General features: G+C 44.1%; 1 protein-coding gene across 4 annotated transcripts in view; it reads right to left on the minus strand.

Moving 5' to 3' along the window:
* Nucleotides 1-14: 14 nt before the first annotated feature.
* Nucleotides 15-18,208, minus strand: part of rbms2b (RNA binding motif, single stranded interacting protein 2b) — a 34,321-nt gene continuing 16,127 nt past the window's right edge. The window contains exons 5-14 of one of the 4 annotated variants that reach the window (XM_079496041.1): nt 11,195-11,352; nt 10,572-10,651; nt 9,212-9,321; nt 8,021-8,067; nt 7,821-7,914; nt 7,074-7,124; nt 5,011-5,121; nt 4,031-4,129; nt 3,845-3,934; nt 15-3,274 (exon numbers count right to left, since the gene is read on the minus strand). In XM_079496041.1, the coding sequence (XP_079352167.1) occupies nt 3,857-3,934; nt 4,031-4,129; nt 5,011-5,121; nt 7,074-7,124; nt 7,821-7,914; nt 8,021-8,067; nt 9,212-9,321; nt 10,572-10,651; nt 11,195-11,352 (828 nt within the window). In that variant the 3' untranslated portion in view covers nt 15-3,274; nt 3,845-3,856. Of the gene's footprint in view, nt 3,275-3,844; nt 3,935-4,030; nt 4,130-4,986; nt 5,122-7,073; nt 7,125-7,820; nt 7,915-8,020; nt 8,068-9,211; nt 9,322-10,571; nt 10,652-11,194; nt 11,353-18,208 lie in introns of all 4 variants that reach the window. The other 3 variants (XM_079496040.1, XM_079496039.1, XM_079496038.1) reach the window with 3 other exon arrangements.

The following is an 18,208-nucleotide window of genomic DNA, read 5'->3' on the forward strand; positions in this document are numbered from 1 at the left end:
AAAGGCCAACAGACAACAGTGGAAAAAAAATCTTTAATTAAAAAAAATATCGAGATCAAACCAAACAAGTTTTCAACAGCTGTAGTTTTTGAGGAAGGGGACAGAAGACAGAAGGACAAACGGGCCCGAGACAATAGAGTAGTCTGCTTGATGCTCACGACCACGCCGGATGGATGAGAGACCCATCACACGACTTTAGGACTTTATTCAAACAAGATTTTAAAAACCTGACCCCCCCCCCATGTATACATTGATTTATTGAATGAGCTTCCAGGTGTTCTGTAGAAACCTCGCAATCCCAAAATTAGCAGCAAGAAAGTTCATCAAAATTAATCTTTCAATAAACCGTTCAAGGAAATCTGTGACAGATTTGTTAACTTCAATTTCTTTTTGGAGAAAAACAATCCAGAATGACAATGGAACACAGACAAAATAATAGTTATTTAAAGAAAATCCCAGTTGCTTTGTAGTAGAGTAGAGTATTTTCATACAGGGAAAAAAAGGTATTCAACATTAACATTAGCAGTGCATGATGAAAAGCTCTGTTCCAGTCAGAACCAACCAACCATTTCTGAACAGCACTATTATATTTATTATCTCATCGGTGATATCTAAGGCATTTCTGTGAAGTTTGACTTCTTATGTCCTAATAGGAATAACAGTTGGTTTCAGAATACAAACTAAAAGCACTCAACCAGTTTTAAGTCTCTGAATGAAAATGCATTTACAAACACGAGTAGACCAGAGAGATAATTGTTTTTGGACTAAAACAAAAATTGTGATTCGAGGAAAGGGAAACTAAACCTATTACAACTGTCTCAGATTAATATCTGCCTAAATCTATCAGTGGCCTAGAACAGTGAGGTCTTGTGTTACTGTAGACCCATACTATTACCCACTGTCTTCTTTGGTGATACAGAAAACAAAAACAGGACAGTTGCAGTTGAATGGGTGGGGAGATGGGCAGTACACCATTTAGTATTACTCAAGTACACCTGCCACAATTTCTTGATTTGAGCAGATTTAGTACAATCGTCTTATGAGCTTATGATAAACAAAACAGATTCCCTTTTATTTCAGCTATTCTGGCAATAGATGTGCTGAAGATGAAAGTATCAGGAGACCATGAGTCCTGGGAACATGAAAGTGTCTTGTCTGCAGTCATTTTGTCAGGTGATCCATTGTCATAACGTGAGGTGTATTGCATTATTAAGAATAATAAATTAATTGCATAGACCATCAGACCTTGGGCATGATTCTGAAAATCGGACGGAAGAGTAAAGGTGAGCAGCCGTGAGTACTACTGCAGTTATTGCCTGTGATCCTTGCACACTGACTATAAGCCTACGTTGCTCTGGTATGATGAGGTAAGTTAAGGTTTTCACCATAAATGTCTTAAATTGTTCCCAACTGCTTGGGGCACATATCTGTAACAAGCTTATGAGTCTAGCTGCTCTAGCACACATAATTCAATCATTACCGGGAGTTATACGGATAAAAGTGCCAACACTGGCGGTGACACAGACTGAACTGAGATATCTTTAACACGTTAAAGCCTTTTGATGCTGTCAACATTGAAACCAGAGCAAGAGAATTATGCAAACACACACACAAACAAATCACTGATTTCAAAGAGAAAATGCATCGTTGAAAACACTTATCTACGGTTCACTATTTAAAGCACACACAACACACTACCAAAAATAAAATCAAAGCCTCTTTGAAAAATAGCATCAATCTTAAAAAGTATTAAAAACGAATTAAAAAAAATCTCAAGAAAACTTTTTAAATAAAAAAAGTAAATAAAAAAATAAACAACAGTCAAACACAAGGAGGGGAAAAGCAGCAATGCAGGTGTAGAAGCAGACACATTTAACGGCCCATGTCAAGAAGACATCTCCATACTGGCCATATTAAAACATCTCAATAGTGTGTCTTCTGAGGAAATACCAGGATAGCATCACACTGTAACAGTTGTTTTTCATGTCTGTGTAATAAGGATACCATATCCTGATAATAACATCTTGTTTCAGAAAATAATCCTTTGTGTGAGACTCGGCTTTCACTTCTATAAAAGCAAACTGTGTAAAACCCTTTTAACGTGGAAATACACAATGACGAACTTGCTGCTATGTACACACGTTTTGGTCAAATGTTATTAAAAATAAACGTGACATTATTACACACAGATAAAAAACAAACGAACAAAACTGTTAGCGAAAAACAAAAGTCCTATGTACAGGCAGCTCTGTGTGAGATGCGATCTCTATTGAGCAACTTTGGATTTAATCAAGTGGAGCAGCTCAAAGTGAATATGCTTTGCTCTATATTAAAATATTCTGTGAAACGCAGTTAATCTATTTATCTCTTTGAAAGCAGTTAGCTCTCCGAAATCTGTCATATTGACCACGATCTCTATCTAAATAATCATCATATTATTCTAATCCTTTGATTGTCTGAAGCTTTGTCAAGATTGTTGAAACTATATATCTTTTGAGATTCAAGTGCCAAAAGGAAGAAAGAACTGCTTCTAATAACGTATAATATACTATCAAACTTGCTGCCACTTTTGAAGAAACAAATCCAAGTTAGCACCAGATATCTCCAAAATAGAAGACCTTAGATTTTTGTTGGTTGGATGGTTTGTTTTGTAAGCCTTCTCTTTTCAAATATTTGCACTAATCAGTAAAACAAGGAGACACAAAGCTAAACACACAAAAAAACAGAAATAATTATGTACAAAAAGGCAGGTTCAAAGCTCAAAGTATCAGACAAAAAGAGAGAAATAAACTCTTAGCATATCTTACAAAAGGTAAAAAAAAAAAGAAAACAAAAGAAAAAGAAAAGAAGTGTGAAATAAAAGACAAAATTGACATGTGGTGTTGTGATATTGTGTTTTTTTCTGGCTCGCCAGAGTAGTTTTAGAAAAGAAATTGAAATATGTGCACAAAAAAAACAAAAAAAACAAGAACGACATGTAATGTGTATTTGTGTGACGACCGGTTTCTTCTGCCTCTTGACCATTATCAAAATAGACGCACCATCTTCTGTTCTTCTATTTCCTGTTCGCTCGCCATCCTCTCTATTAGCCTTGCGTGTATGGAGTAAAAGAGTTTTGTCATAAAGTATGAGTTTGTAGAAATTTTTGTCCTCTGTGTAACAGTCCGTGTTCCTCCCTACATGTCTGGTGCTTAAAGAGTCCAGAGTCAACTGTGCACTGTGCGGGTTGGTCAGCGGACAGGGCCCGATGAGAGTTACTCCAGCTCCAGAACATCTAAGACGGAGGGACGAGGGACGCCAGATTTAGCAATGAGAGCAACTATTGTGTGGTCCCTCATCTTTTCTCAATAAATACTGTAGCATCGATGCAAGAAACAGATGTTTCTCTGGATTAGTCGCATGGATGTTTGCATGCACACAAACAGGCACAGATAAACACACACACACACACACACACACACAACACGACACGACACACAACACGCATGCACGCACGCACGCACGCACGCACGCACGCACGCACGCACGCACGCACGCACGCACGCACGCGTTTGTCTTCCTATACTTGTGAGGACATGTTTAGGACGGCATTGAAAATAGCCCAAGGATTGTTGAAATAGAAGATCTCAGCTTCAACCACGAAAATAAAATAAAAAACATTTCTCTCTCCTAACAATGTCTATTTCTCAAACTCTACTATACTCGTCGTGGCTACACCTGTGGGAACATTTGGCCCTCACAAGTACAGTAATACAAGTACACGCACGCACGCACGCACGCACGCACGCACGCACGCACGCACGCACGCACACACACACACACACTACACTTTAGTGGAGCCCACCTCCGCCACTCTTCACTTGTTATGCTGGTAGGAGTAGGTTGTGTGTTCTGTAGGTGTCTCTATGGCAACTGGTTGTTGGACGGCACTTTCCTGAAAGAGAGGCAGCTGAGATTAATTTGCCGAACAATAGCTTCACGCAGACATTCCCATTACGCCATGATGATCCAATTCCAAGGCAGAACATACTGTTGCGCTCCTCTGTACCTCAACTGAGACGTTGGTAGCAGGCACTTGGGTGTACTGGGGAATGTAGGTCCCCTGCATAGATGCATTTGCAGGCATATACTGGAGGGAAACAAAAGAACGACGTAATTAACAACACGTTACAACAGCCACTATATCAGCAATGCCGCTGTTGAATATCAACCCCCGAAGCCAGAACAAGCTCTCCTGGACAATTTAACCACTTAAACCCTGTTATGGTTGAGCAGAGTCCCTCAGAGCTCTATGCTAGTGTATGTTCTGTTTTCGCTCTACTAAAAATTGTCGCTGAAACTAACGATTGTATTCCCTAGAATACGGATGCTGGGGTTTGAGTTTAAGTACCGTACATACTCGGGACCTTGTGGTTAGAGTGTCCGCCCTGAGATTTGGAGGGTGGGGTTCCATTCCTTGGCCAGGTCATAACAAAGACTATAAAATGGGACCCCATGCCTCCCTGTTTGGCACTCAGCATCAAGGGTTGGATTGGGGGTAATAAGTCCCTGCGACATACTAGCGTCATGTCCAGGGTGTTCACATCAAGCCGGCGCCGCCTAGAGAAACAGGAGATAGGCTCCTGCCCTATGGGCCACATGACTCGGCAAGGCTTACTCACCCCGAAGATATGTCTTGTTGAACTGTTGTTTTTGTTATGAGTACATTCAGACAGACCGTGAATATTGTATGCAGCAATCAAGTGACAGTATTTAGCATTTTCGTATAGTAAGTAAGTATTGGAGTTCTTGATGGCTTGGTTTGATGGCAGTATATTAACAAGATAGCTATGCTATATCAAAACCGATATTTAGAAACCGACCGTAGGTTAATCGAATAATTGTGAAGCAGATTATTATTATTATTTAGCTTCTTCTTATGTGGAATTCACACGTACAGACAAGAGACGTGGTGCATTTATTTAGATAGATATCGCCCAGGCCTACAGTATATTGTAGTGATGGACTAACTGTGCCACTGCTGCCCATGGAGAGGTGGCTAAGCTGCTGGGCCAGCGGCCCCATCATGGAGGTGGGCTGGATGGACATGGTGTGTTCCATTCCTGGCGTTAGGACAGCTCCCTGTGGTGAGAAGAACACAGAGTTAGGACAGCTCCCTGTGGTGAGAAGAACACAGAGTTAGGACAGCTCCCTGTGGTGAGAAGGACACAGAGTTAGCACTTAACCCAGGGATCAGAGCCATGCTGGCTTGTGGTGCCATACAACATATTTTGGACATACAAAATAATTACCAGAAACACATAAAGAGCAAGCTAGTCCTGAATGACCATAACAGGTCTGTAACTCTGAGAGTGTTCAATTAGCACCAATGGAACCATATGGAGCCTTACGGGTCCATTTGGTTCCATTTGTACACAGGGCAGATTCACACAGAGTCTGTTTGATTCAAACTGTTCCCGAACACGATTTCCTGGTCCCCCGCTGGCCATGAATGATTCACATTAGCCTGGAAACCAGACTAATCTGCCACAGGAAAAAGTAAATCCCTGGGGAGATTGGTCTGGCACTCCTCAGCTTGAATTACATTTCGCTCATCCCAGAGTTGTGGGTGACCAATCAGAGCCCACTATTCAAAGTGAGACTTTTTTGCCGTGTCGTTTGAATGTGTTCGTAACCGCCCCTTGGAAATAAATCTTCCATATAGAAGTTCCAGACTAATATCTACTCAGTGATAGATTCAGGGGCGATTCACACTATGGTCCCGGGTGCGCACTCGGGACCACCTGGCAGATGTTGTGGTAGTGTGAATGATGCGTACCGTTCCCGGGAGCGGATCGCCCAACTGTCCCCAGGACCGCATGGGGGGCGGGTCTCTGGACCGTTGAAGTGTATTCAGATACGGATCGTTCCAATGTGAATGCATGCGTACCTAAAGAAGGAAGTGGACTGTTTTTTTTTTAAGAACGTGACATAATCTCTAGTCGACGAGCCAAGCGGCAACAAAAAAAACACACAGACGCTGCATGACGCGTAACACCAGCACATTTCTCAACGGCGCCCATCTCCTGTTGAATCTGCGTATACGCGCAGCACCGCTTGATGGTCAGTGTCCGTGCGCGCCAGCCATCAAGCACACCACCATTTGAAGGATTAAAGTGTGTTATGCAAGTGTACCCGGGTGCGCTGTTGAATCTCGGGCAATGTGAATCATGGCCATCGGGGACCAGGCAACCGTATTCGGAAATGGTTCCAATGAAACGGATTCAGTCCATCTCAGTGTGAATTGCCACATTGGACTTGATTCTTCCGCACCCGAGTACACTTCATTAAACTGTATTCAATGCTTTCACATATCGATCCCTATCCGAGTACACTTGGGTACACTACAGGTCCCGAGACTACCTCTATGCTGTCCCGGGAACAGTTGGGTGATCCGCTCCCGGGAACGGTACGCAGCATTCACACTACCACTACATCTGCCAAGTGGTCCCGAGTGCACACCCGGGACCATAGTGTGAATCTGCCCTGAGTTAAGAGGGTCCTTGCAAATAATACATTTGAGAACCACTGGTACTAGTTGGATTCCTAATATGCCATAGTGTTGTAGCAAATAAGTGTCATACTTTTTTAAGATTTGTTTTAGGCTTTTGTGCCTTTATTGATAGTTACAATGAAGACAGACAGGAAAGAGAGAGAGAGAGAAGGGGAGAGACACAGAGCAAAGGTCGTCACGAATGTGACCCGAACACACAACACGCTGTCAGGCAAGAGCCTATATGTGGCATCATGCGCCTGGACCGGGCAGGCGGGCACCAGTGTCATACATATTCTGAAGAAAACCTAAATACTTGACATTCAGTAATTTATGATCAAAATAAGAACATTATAATGGTGTGTAAAAAGGAAAATAAGACAATTTGAGGATGAAACGTTCTGCTTATTCAACTCACATTGTGTGAGCATTCTAAACAGTGTGTTTTCTCTAGTTAGTCTAGTAGTTAGTATATTGTATCCAGCACCTGTTCTATTGGGATGTGTGCACATTCTCTTAAGAGGCCTTCCAAGGTACTCACTGTGGGCTGCATGAGGTACGACTGGTGATGCATCCAGGATGGGTTGTGGACCTGCAATAATTCCAAAGGGAAGGGATACATTGTGTCATTATGACAGACATTGCAAAATATGTCATGATGCTGCACAATTTACAATTTAGGCATTTAGCAGATTCTCTCTTTTTTTAAAACATGTTTTATCCCACAATTTTGTAACCCATTTTTTCACCCAGTGTCAATTATCTAATGTGGTCCTGGGCGCTACACTTCCTCTGCCAACCTGGGGGGGGCAGCGGACTGACCTCATGCTTCCTTCTATGCATGAGGAGTCCAAGCTGCTTCTTTTCACCTGACAGGGGAGAGTTTCCCCGGCCGGACATTATTCCGACCAGTTCCTTTCCCCTCCATTAGGCGCCTCGGCTGGCCAGAGGGAGGTAGTTTAGAGACCAGGACTACGGCATGTTTTTGTGAGGGTACCTACCCTAGGGGACACGGGGAGAACATGCAAACTCCACACAGAAAGGCCCTTTCGCCAACCCCACCTCGTGTATGAGCACTGACGCGCACTGACGCGGAGGAGAGAACACGCCCCCAGTGCCCACAGCGTCCCCAGCGGGAATCGAACCCAGGACCTTCTAGCTGTGAGGTGACATCACTACCGACTGTGCCACCGTGACCCCCTACAGCAGATTCTCTTAATCCAGGGCGATTCCCAACGCGAGGTAACATCAAATGCATAGGTCTAACTGTAACAGGTTGTTTCAGTACCTGGTAGGTTGATACCGGAGAATGCATGTATGGAGAGAGGGAAGTCTGGGCTATCATCCGGTTGGGGGCAAGGCTGTAGGGAGAGGAGTAGAATCTATAGTGGAGAAACAAGCTATTAGTGATTATCGTGTCCATCGTCACCACAGGGTTCAATGCCTGCATCATAGAAATCAGCTGTACAAAAAAGCAGTAGCACTCACCCATTCTGTAAGGCTGTAGTGGGGTCATATGTTAGTGTCATTCCCCCCTAGAAAAAAAGCAAAAGAAAAAAAAGCCATTCATTAACAAGCACATATTCTGCGTTGAACTCTCACTTTGCCTGGAGGTTGCATAAGAGTTAGGATGTACATACATTACATTACATAAAACAAGAATAATTGCCATAATTGCCAGCTGCAGCAAGCTCTCGTTTATGAAAATCTATAATCAGTTTGTGTGCCGCAGCCTCTGCCTCAGCTCACACCTTCACGGCGTTCAGAGTATGCAGCCCATACGGTTTCGCGTTGTCTCCCATGGGCTTAGACTAGGCAGCCAATGAGGAAAAAGTGTCGACTACGGTCGCTAGTAGAGGTAGGTGAACATGTTGTCCAGCCGCCTTTCAAGCAGCTGGCAAAAAATATGAAGTTAAATATATTGTCAGGAGTAATATATTGCATAAGAACCATGTTCTGTTCAGCCAACACATTATTACATTAAATCCAATCATTACAGTGATGTCATTCTATCCAAAGCCGAACCGTGGTGGCATTATGTCCAAAGCATTACGCCTGATTTATACTTAACCCATTAAAACTGGGTTTTAACCCATCTGTGTCATGTTAGATTTTAGCTAAAAGATAGGACTTAAAGCAGTGGTTCCAGAAAAATAGCAGCTCTACAAGCTCACAGCATGTCGCGCTATTTTTGAACATTTTTGAAAAAACTTGAGAGTGTGAGAATCTTCTCTTCTGAAACATTTTCAGACGGGGGAACACATCTGAAAACCAGATGGGGGAACTGTTCCATTTGTATACTCTCAAGAGTTATGATGGCCCTTGCAAATAAAACGTTTGAGAACAACTTTTACTAGTGGACTCATAATGTGCCAGACGTGTCAGACATTATTCCGAAGAAGACCCGGAGACATTCAGTAATTATTATGTCCTATGATGAAAATAGTAACATTATAATGGTATGTAAAACAAAAAATTGCCACGGACAAGACCAAGTCCTTGCCACAGACACATTCCTCCGTGTACGGACATATTGATGTCCCCTGCTCTCAACACGTCGCAGCCACGGTGTCCGTGTACGGACATATTGATGTCCCCTGCTCACAGCACGTAAACAACTTCAAATCCGCCATTGTATTCCTCTCGACTTGAATTATTGATTACAAGAGTTCAACTCACCGTTTCTCCGTCTCTCGTCCAGGGACGACCGTTCTGCAGGTACTTCCCTTGGCTCTGACGCTTCTTCTGGCCGCCATCGGCAAACTTACACAACAAGGGCTCTGCCGGGACTGGAAGGTTCAGAGGTGTGAGTGATGAGTTTCAGTGCTTCCAAGATTATCGGACTTCCCACACCCACACTTTCTGATATGAACCATAAGGCCATCACACGCTTAGCAATTTCAATAACAAATTTCACTGATCATTCCCTGAATCGCTTCTTCAACCTCATGCCATTTGGACAAAGATACCAGAACGTTAGCGTGGAAAAAGGTCCACTTTAGTAGGAGTTTTGTCCCCTCAGCTATCGTGGCATTAAACAAACTGCCCCACCGATAGGAGGCCTCTCTGTACAGTGGGGACCTCGTTGTCTTGGTGATATGTTGTTCTGTGCTACAAGGTTATGTGTTGTTTTTCTGTTGGTGTTGAACAGACTGTGAAGACAAACATCCCTTCAGGGGCAATAAAGATTATTATTATATTATCCATATTGAGCGATGATAGTAGGATTACATTTAGATAATCATGAATATGTAATGGTGTTAAATGGGCTTCACACAAACAGAAGGTCATCTCAGTGACATGTAAAAGGAAAAATAGATAGACCTATACAGTATAGATAGAGTATCTCCAGTGGTGTAAAGTAACAAAGTACATTTACTCAAGTACTGTATTTAAAAATGTCAACTTCTTTTTATTTTCATTACTTTTACTTTTTACTATTTGATTACATCGTCATCATCATCATAACCTACTTTTTGTAAATTTTGTACATTTTGATTACCAGACTTTTACTTGTACCAGTCTAACAGAGTATTTCTACATTGCACTATTGGTACTTTTACTCAAGTAAAGAATGTGAGTGCTGCTTCCATGATACAGTACAGACTAGACTAGAGCAGTGGTTCCCAAAGTGTGGTCCGGGGACCCCCAGGGGTCCTTGAGGGAGTTCCAGGGGGTCCCCAGCTAAATGATAGTTTGGAACCAAATGGACCCTTATGGTTCTGTAACTCTGGGAGTGTACAAATGGAAATGGTTCCATTTGTTTTATCTCAGAGTTAAATTAGCATTGCTTTTACAATATAAATTGGGGGTCCCAGAGATAGAAACGTCATTAAATGGGGGTCCATAGACTAATGCGTGTCATACTGGGGGTCCTTGATATTAAACGGGTTGAGAATCACTGCTAGAGCCGTACAAATCTTCTCTTATGGGGGTCCCTGGCATATCTTTTCAAATGGGGGTCCGTGGGATAATTAGTGTCAATTTGGGGGTCCTTGCCATGAAAATGTTTGGGAGCCACTGGACTAGAGTATCTCACCTGGTACTCCTGGTGGAGTCTTGATATATTTGCCATTGAAGTGTTGAATGATGGCCTCACATTTCTCTGTTGACTCCATCCTGCAGGGGAGAGTTATTTCAACTCATCACAACACATCCCAGTGAGTACAAACATAGCAGGTGTCATAGTGCAAAACCTTGAGTTTTTGTCTATTCCCTACCCTTATTGGCCACCAGAGGGCTCAGTTATGACCATTATGTAACTGGGAAAACAAAGTTTGTCATTTTGCCTAAACTAACGTCATTTGGACATTTTCGGATCTTGGCCTCATTTATTGCATTGTGCAAGTTACTTTCTTCTTTTTTTTCATAGCCTAAACAGATTAGGATGTACCAGAACGGACCGCCTGTAGCCTCACTGTACCAACCCTGAATTGCACACAATAAATCAGTTGTTCCAATCTCTTATTGGGGACTCCTGGTACTTCTGGGTTTCTATAATAACACCAGGACTATCTATAGTCTCTGATTAGACAGCTGCAATCACGAAGACCCTCAGGTGAATTTATAACATCCTGGGTGGATTCAAAACCAGCAGATTCATGGGGTCCAATCATGGACCAGACGGGGTTGGGGGGGGGGATCGCTGCTCTCGATGCGTACCTGGCGAAACCGACCCCTCGGCTGGTTCCGTTGGCGTCTCGGAGGATGCGAGTAGAGATGACCTGGCTGAAGGGCTTCAGCATGTTCTCCAGCTCCTGTTCGTCCATGGACACTGGCAGGTTGGAGATGTACAGGTTGGTGGGGTCCTGCTCCTGTTGCTGTAAGGCACGGGGGAGTGAGAGTTTTAAAGGCTGGTTGATATCACGGCATATTAGTGTCACGTCACACCTTTCAGTCGAGGATACATATGTTTGTTACGCGTCATGTGTGAATTAGACTTAAGAAGGAGCCAGGCGAGCCAGGCGCCGCGTTCCTTTGAAGCGGGATCACGACTGTAACCCGGAGCCTTCAGAAAGCTGCCATCAATAGCATGAGGACATTCATATGAGAACTTGACAGGAAGCGTTAAAGATTTATCATATTAGGGAGGAGAGGAGGGTGGAGGTCGACAGACAGTCAGAAAAACAGTCTTGAAACAGAGGGCAGAGGGGTGAAAAGTCGAAGGCGGATTTCAAAATTGGCCCGGGAGAAGAGAAAAGCTGAGATGCCTGGAAGAAGTCTGAGGGGAACGCTATGCAGAGATGGAGTTGATAGTGGTCTGGCTGGACTTCAGCTGAACCTCTAACCCCCCCCCCCCCCCCCCCCCCCACACACACTTCTTAGTTTTTCTCTTCCCCTTCATTCGTCTTCTTCTGTCTTCATCTCTCTTTCATCCGCCTGGTCTGTCTCACCCTACCTGGTCTGTCTCACCCTACCTGGTCTGTCTCACCCTACCTGGTCTGTCTCACCCTACCTGGTCTGTCTCACCCTACCTGGTCTGTCTCACCCTACCTGGTCTGTCTCACCCTACCTGTCCCAATGCTGACAAACTGTATATGCTGTAGATTAGAATACAGTCTCGGGGCCCAGACCACTGGCCCAGCACTCCGAGCACATATAGGCTCCATTCCAGGGCCGTGCAGAGAGCACAGAGGGGGCAAGTGCCCAAAACCCAGAAAAGGGCACAATGTGCGAGCATAGCAGATTTTTGGGCTCGTCCTTTTGTGGGGGTCCCTCGTGCCCTTTCATACCAGAAATGTCTTCTACTAACGGAGCAAGGTGTTCCACAATAATATAAATTGTAAGAATAAGCAATAAAATAAGTAATACGTTCTATACGTACCATGTAAACATTAAATAGATATAATATTGATAAGGGCCAAGGATGTAGGGCAGGCCATAAAGGGCACTTTGAGGCAAAAGGGCAGGTGTCGAAGCACCAACGTCCCCCCTCCTCCTGCACGTGCCTGCTCCATTGCAGCTTGACAGCATTTCGCGAGTTGGAGTCCCGACCCCGACCACCTTTGCTGTGTGTCACTCCCCGTCTCTCTCCCCATTTCCTGTCGATATACTGTATGCTATCAATAAAGGCTGAAAAAGGCTGAAAGATATCTGTTACGAACTGTTCAAGTCTAGGGGTTTTACTGCCCGTAACAGTAAAAAAAAAGTTTAATACAGTCTCTGTCTAACTACTTATAAGAGGACAGAGGGGACATGGTCACGGCCCAGGTGATGTGATATCGGACTAGATTCTATGACTGTAGTCTGAGACTGATATAGTCCATTAAATAATATATATAATTATACACAGCCTATATTGTATAATTATATTACATCCTGCCATGGATTATATAAAATATTAATGACATAATAATCCTCACGGCAGAATCACATGGACATTTTGGACAAAGGCCTTTCAGCGATGATATTATCTATAGCTTCCCGATATCATAGTCCCGCAGGAGGGCCATTATCGCTCTACCTCCCCATGCATTGTTATAATGTGTCACTCACACGCATATACAGTCGTATGAATGTGTTAACCCATTTTGGGCGGGAACCCCTTTTGGTGTTTTAAACATTATGTTATAATTTAGCTATTGAAAAATAGCAGATCTACAAGCTCATAGCGCGCCACCGAGTGGCGCGCTACGAGCTTGTAGGTCTGCTATTTTTGAAAAATCGTGAAAATATTTATTTCAGAAAACTGTAGGATTTAGAAGATTTTTTTTAAATTTTGAGGTCAGGCCTAAATAGGTTAATCCTGACCTTGAATTCAGGTGCAGGCACCGGCTGTATCTGCATGCATATATCAACAATATTATATGCATCACATCTTGGATCGGAAATTCACGACCGCAAGGAAAGTCCTTTGGGCGGCTGGAAGTGACATTTTATCTTTTGTATTATGTTTTATTATTAAACCTCACCACCTCCTCGCACAAAATCTGACCGAAAGTGATGATAGCCCGCAAAGGATAACCAATCTATAGCCCCCCCCCTACCCCAACCCATTTTGCATATTCATTACTTCAGTGTGCAGATGTGATTAAAAACCTGTAAACGCATTTTGAATTAATTTACATGTCATGAATAATGCATGTGTAATTGCCGCGACCTGTGGTGAAGGTGAATCCTCTCTCACACACACACACACACACACACACACACACACACACACACACACACACACACACACACACACACACACACACACACACACACACACACACACACACACACACACACACACACACACACACACACACACACACACACACACACACACACACACACACACACACACACACACACACACACACACACACACACACACACACACACACACACACACACACACACACACACACACACCCTCCTCCTCAGCAGTGAGAAGCAGCGATGGGGAGCCAACCCACATAACAGGACCCGCTGATGATTCAGAGTGATTCAGAGAGAGGAGTCTGACGCAAGCACGAGCTGCCCGGGTTCTAGGAACCCAGCAGAGTGAGCGGGCAAAGTTACTTTGTGAGCGCGAGACTGTGTGAATGTCAGCGTCACAGCTTAGCGAGAGATCGGCTTCCCTGGGGGGTGTCAGGGGTGCACGAGTGTGTACAATAATACATGAGTGTGCGCGTGCAAGTGTGTGTGTGTGTGTGTGTGTGTGTGTGTGTGTGTGTGTGTGTGTGTTGGTGTTCGTTGTGTGTCTGTGATAGTGATCCGGTTGAGGTAAGGTTGGTGGAGTCGGTGCAAGCATGGGTGCCAAGTGTGCTACAAGTGCGTGCGTGCGTGCGTGCGTGCGTGCGTGCGTGCGTGCGTGCGTGCGTGCGTGCGTGCGTGTGTGCGTGCGTGCGTGCGTGCGTGCATACGTGTGTGTGTGTGTGTTGACAGGGCGGCTGGCTGCCTGGGCACAGGGCCCTGCTGACTGGGGAGCTGCTCAGACACTGAGTCAGACGCCACCGGAGAGAACAGACAAGGTCTTTGTGCAGAGCGCTCAGGGAGCAGGACCTGGGACACGCTCTCCTAACACCGTCACTACACCGACTGCACGCACGCACGCATGCACACGCGCACGCACGCACACACACACACACACGCACGGACGAACGCACGCACGCACGCACACACGCACGCACGCACGCACGCACGCACGCACGCACGCACGCACGCACGCACGCACGCACGCACACACACACTACACAAATGTGCATCCACAACATGCACTTGTTTGTGCTTGCATATAGGACAGTGTATTCATACCCCCAAAATACCCTGGTGAAGCATACACCCATGTGTGTGTGTGTGTGTGTGTGTGTGTGTGTGTGTGTGTGTGTGTGTGTGTGTGTGTGTGTGTGTGTGTGTGTGTGTGTGTGTGTGTGTGTGTGTGTGTGAGTGTGTGTGAGGATTAATTGGCCTACACTACCTCATGAGCTACAGTATACTGTTCGTGTAATAACATCACAACAACCTCCTAGCTCTTAGGAGCTGTGCTAGCCCACAGGGAGGAACACAGCAGGGGAGACGGAGAAGGATCACAGGAGCGTATGTATGTATGTATGTATGTATGGATGGGGAGCTCAGCAGTAGACCGTAGACCGGGCCGGATAACAAAAAGCACCATCCATGGTCTAATTAACCCATTTAGACCTATGAGGACGATTCTACAAATGTCTTCTAAATCTAAATCCTGGCAGTTTTCTGAAAAACCCATGTTTCTATACGTATGTCAGTCGTTCTCAAACATTTTCTTGTCAAGGACCCCAAAAATGATATGTAATTGGCCGCCAACACCCATCTGAAAATATGTTGTTCCAGCCAGGGACCCCCCCCAGAGGCAAAGATTTGTGTTAAAGACGTTCGCTCTGAAAGAATATATATTCAAAGATTTGTGCCACATTTTCAAGATTTTTCTAAAATAGCAGATCTACAAGCTCATAGCGGCGCGCTATGAGCTTGTAGATCTGCTATTTTTCAATAGCTAAAGTATTATAACATAATGCTTAAAACACCAAAAGGGCTTCCCGCCCTGAATAGGTTACGGGTGCCATGTTTTGAACTCCTAAAACATGGAAGTTAGTTCGCAAATGGGTTCCCTCGCCAGGTTTCCAATGTACTTTTCCCCATAGGGTTTGCGTTTTTTTTATGCTGAAAATAAGGTCTGTGGTTATCATAAGTACACCCGTTAAAGGAATGCGACGCGATGCGAGACTATGCGGACTAGCTAGCCAACACCAACTCGGGACTCCTGAATCGCTGCCTTACACACATGTCTCGCATCAGGGTCGTTAGCTCTGCTGCTCTGCAGTCATGCCGCACCTTTGTTTGGAGGAATACATCACCCCCAAATAACTTGTTTCTATCAATTGCTCTCCCTGTGAAGCCTTGAATTCAAGGAGTTATCTTTACAGTGAATGAAGAATCCAAAAACTAAGAAAATACTTGATGAATTGATTGAAGAAGGAACCGCAAAACTACATCAAATATCTGTTTATAAACTCCTACACAACTCTCACAGTATAACCCAAGGTGTCCTGGATCCAGTCGTATCCTCGGTACTTCTGAGACACAGCATTTTCACTCAAACTTTACTAAAACAGTGGTGTAAAGCAGGGGTTCTCAACCCGTGGGTCGCGACCCCTCGGGGGGTCGCCAAAATATTTTAGGGGGTCCCCAAATTATTTAAAAAAATAAATAAAAAAAAAAGGTTTTTTTTTAAATTTTATTTTCACGATTTTTCAAAAATAGCAGACCTACAAGCTCATAGCGCGCCACTCGGTGGCGCGCTATGAGCTTGTAGATCTGCTATTTTTCAATAGCTAAATTATAACAATGCTTAAAACACCAAAAGGGGTTCCCGCCCAAAATGGTTTAAGGTTATTGTAGCAGTCAATTTATATTGGGGGTCGGGAGGGGGCGGGGCGGGGGTCCCGAGACATTGCCAAAGCATTTCCGGGGGTCCCCGGACAAAAACGTTGAGAACCCCTGGTGTAAAGTTGTAAACATTGTCTCAGGCACGAAATAGGAGCGGCTGTTGTTAGTCTTGGATCTCAATTTTTGTTTTTCACTTCATCAAGTAAAGAAAATACTTGCATTGATGAAGTGAAAAGAATCTTGATTTTTGTTTTGGAATTCTTCAATCACGGTGTAGGAATGCAACAAAATCAAAACATTATGCATGAATTAAGCCTCCACAGGGTAAGTATAATTGATAGAAAAAAAACAACAACAAAAAACTCAAGCATGTTGGAGCTGTTGTGTGCCTTCCTACATTTTTATTAATTGCACGTGCGGTTAAAAAATCATAATAAGCGTATTCATTTGTGGTGATTATCTTGTTGCTCCAGAACTTATTGTCTTAATTTATTCCAAATCCAATGCAAAGATTCCACTGGAAATGTGCAGTGTTGGTTGTTGTTGTTTTTTTGTCTTTTGTCTGCCCGCTCTTTCTTCTTTTTCTCCTTCTGAAATGTACACTCTGAAGCGATATTGCCCTTTGCCCCTGTTAAGTGTTGACTTGATGCCATATGTAGTCCTGAAGAAAGCAAGGATGTTACAGAGACACTGGAGATGGAGTCACTTGGAGGGGGGAGGGAGGGAAGAGGGGTAAAAAACAACATAGGACACGTGTCCTATGTATTCATTGAAATGCTGTTATTGTACTGCTTTTCCCAAATAAAATAAATATTATAAAAAATAAAAAAAAAGGAAATGTGCAGAGTGAACCCATGGCGGAGGTAACATCCCGGTTAGAGTGAACCCATGGCGGAGGTAACCTCCCGGTTGGCCTAACTCCTTTAATGTGCAGAGTGAACCCATGACGGAGGTAACATCCCGGTTGGCCTAACTCCTTTAATGTGCAGAGTGAACCCATGGCGGAGGTAACCTCCCGGTTGGCCTAACTCCTGTGCAGAGTGAACCCATGGCGGAGGTAACATCCCGGTTGGCCTAACTCCTTTAATGTGCAGAGTGAACCCATGGCGGAGGTAACCTCCCGGTTGGCCTAACTCCTGTGCAGAGTGAACCCATGGCGGAGGTAACATCCCGGTTGGCCTAACTCCTTGTGCAGAGTGAACCCATAGCGGAGGTAACATCAATGTGCAGAGTGAACCCATGGCGGAGGTAACCTCCCGGTTGGCCTAACTCCTGTGCAGAGTGAACCCATGGCGGAGGTAACATCCCGGTTGTCCTAACTCCTTTGTTGGCAAAATCATAGTTGAAATGTCTTTCCTTTAAGCGCCAAACAATAATCAATAACCAACTATTTGAATTTTGCCCACATGTGCTACAGATTTAGTTCTGCCCAAGGTTCTTAAAAGCAGTGGTTCTCAAAGTTGGGTCCAGGGACCCCCAGGGGTCCTTGGGGAAGGGTCCCCAGCAAAAGTAGCTTACACAGTATAACATCGCAATCATTTTAACCACTTTATCCATTTATGCATTGGCTTATTCAAAAATCGCAGATCTACAAGCGTGTACATCTGCTATTTTGAGAACTTTCGAAAAATATCAAAATGTTTTTGAATCATTTTAATAATCTTCTAGGGATCCCTGGCACAAAGCATTTCCAGATGGGGGTCCATGCAGGGCCAAATACATTGGGGTTGTATTTGGAGGTCCTTGGCACGAAAAGTCGCAAACGTTTGAGAAATACTGCTTAAACGTATTCCAAACTAAGTATTGAAAGCCTTGCAGCTTTAA

Source organism: Electrona antarctica (assembly GCF_951216825.1).
Source record: "Electrona antarctica genome assembly, chromosome: 2".
Lineage (NCBI taxonomy): Eukaryota > Metazoa > Chordata > Actinopteri > Myctophiformes > Myctophidae > Electrona > Electrona antarctica.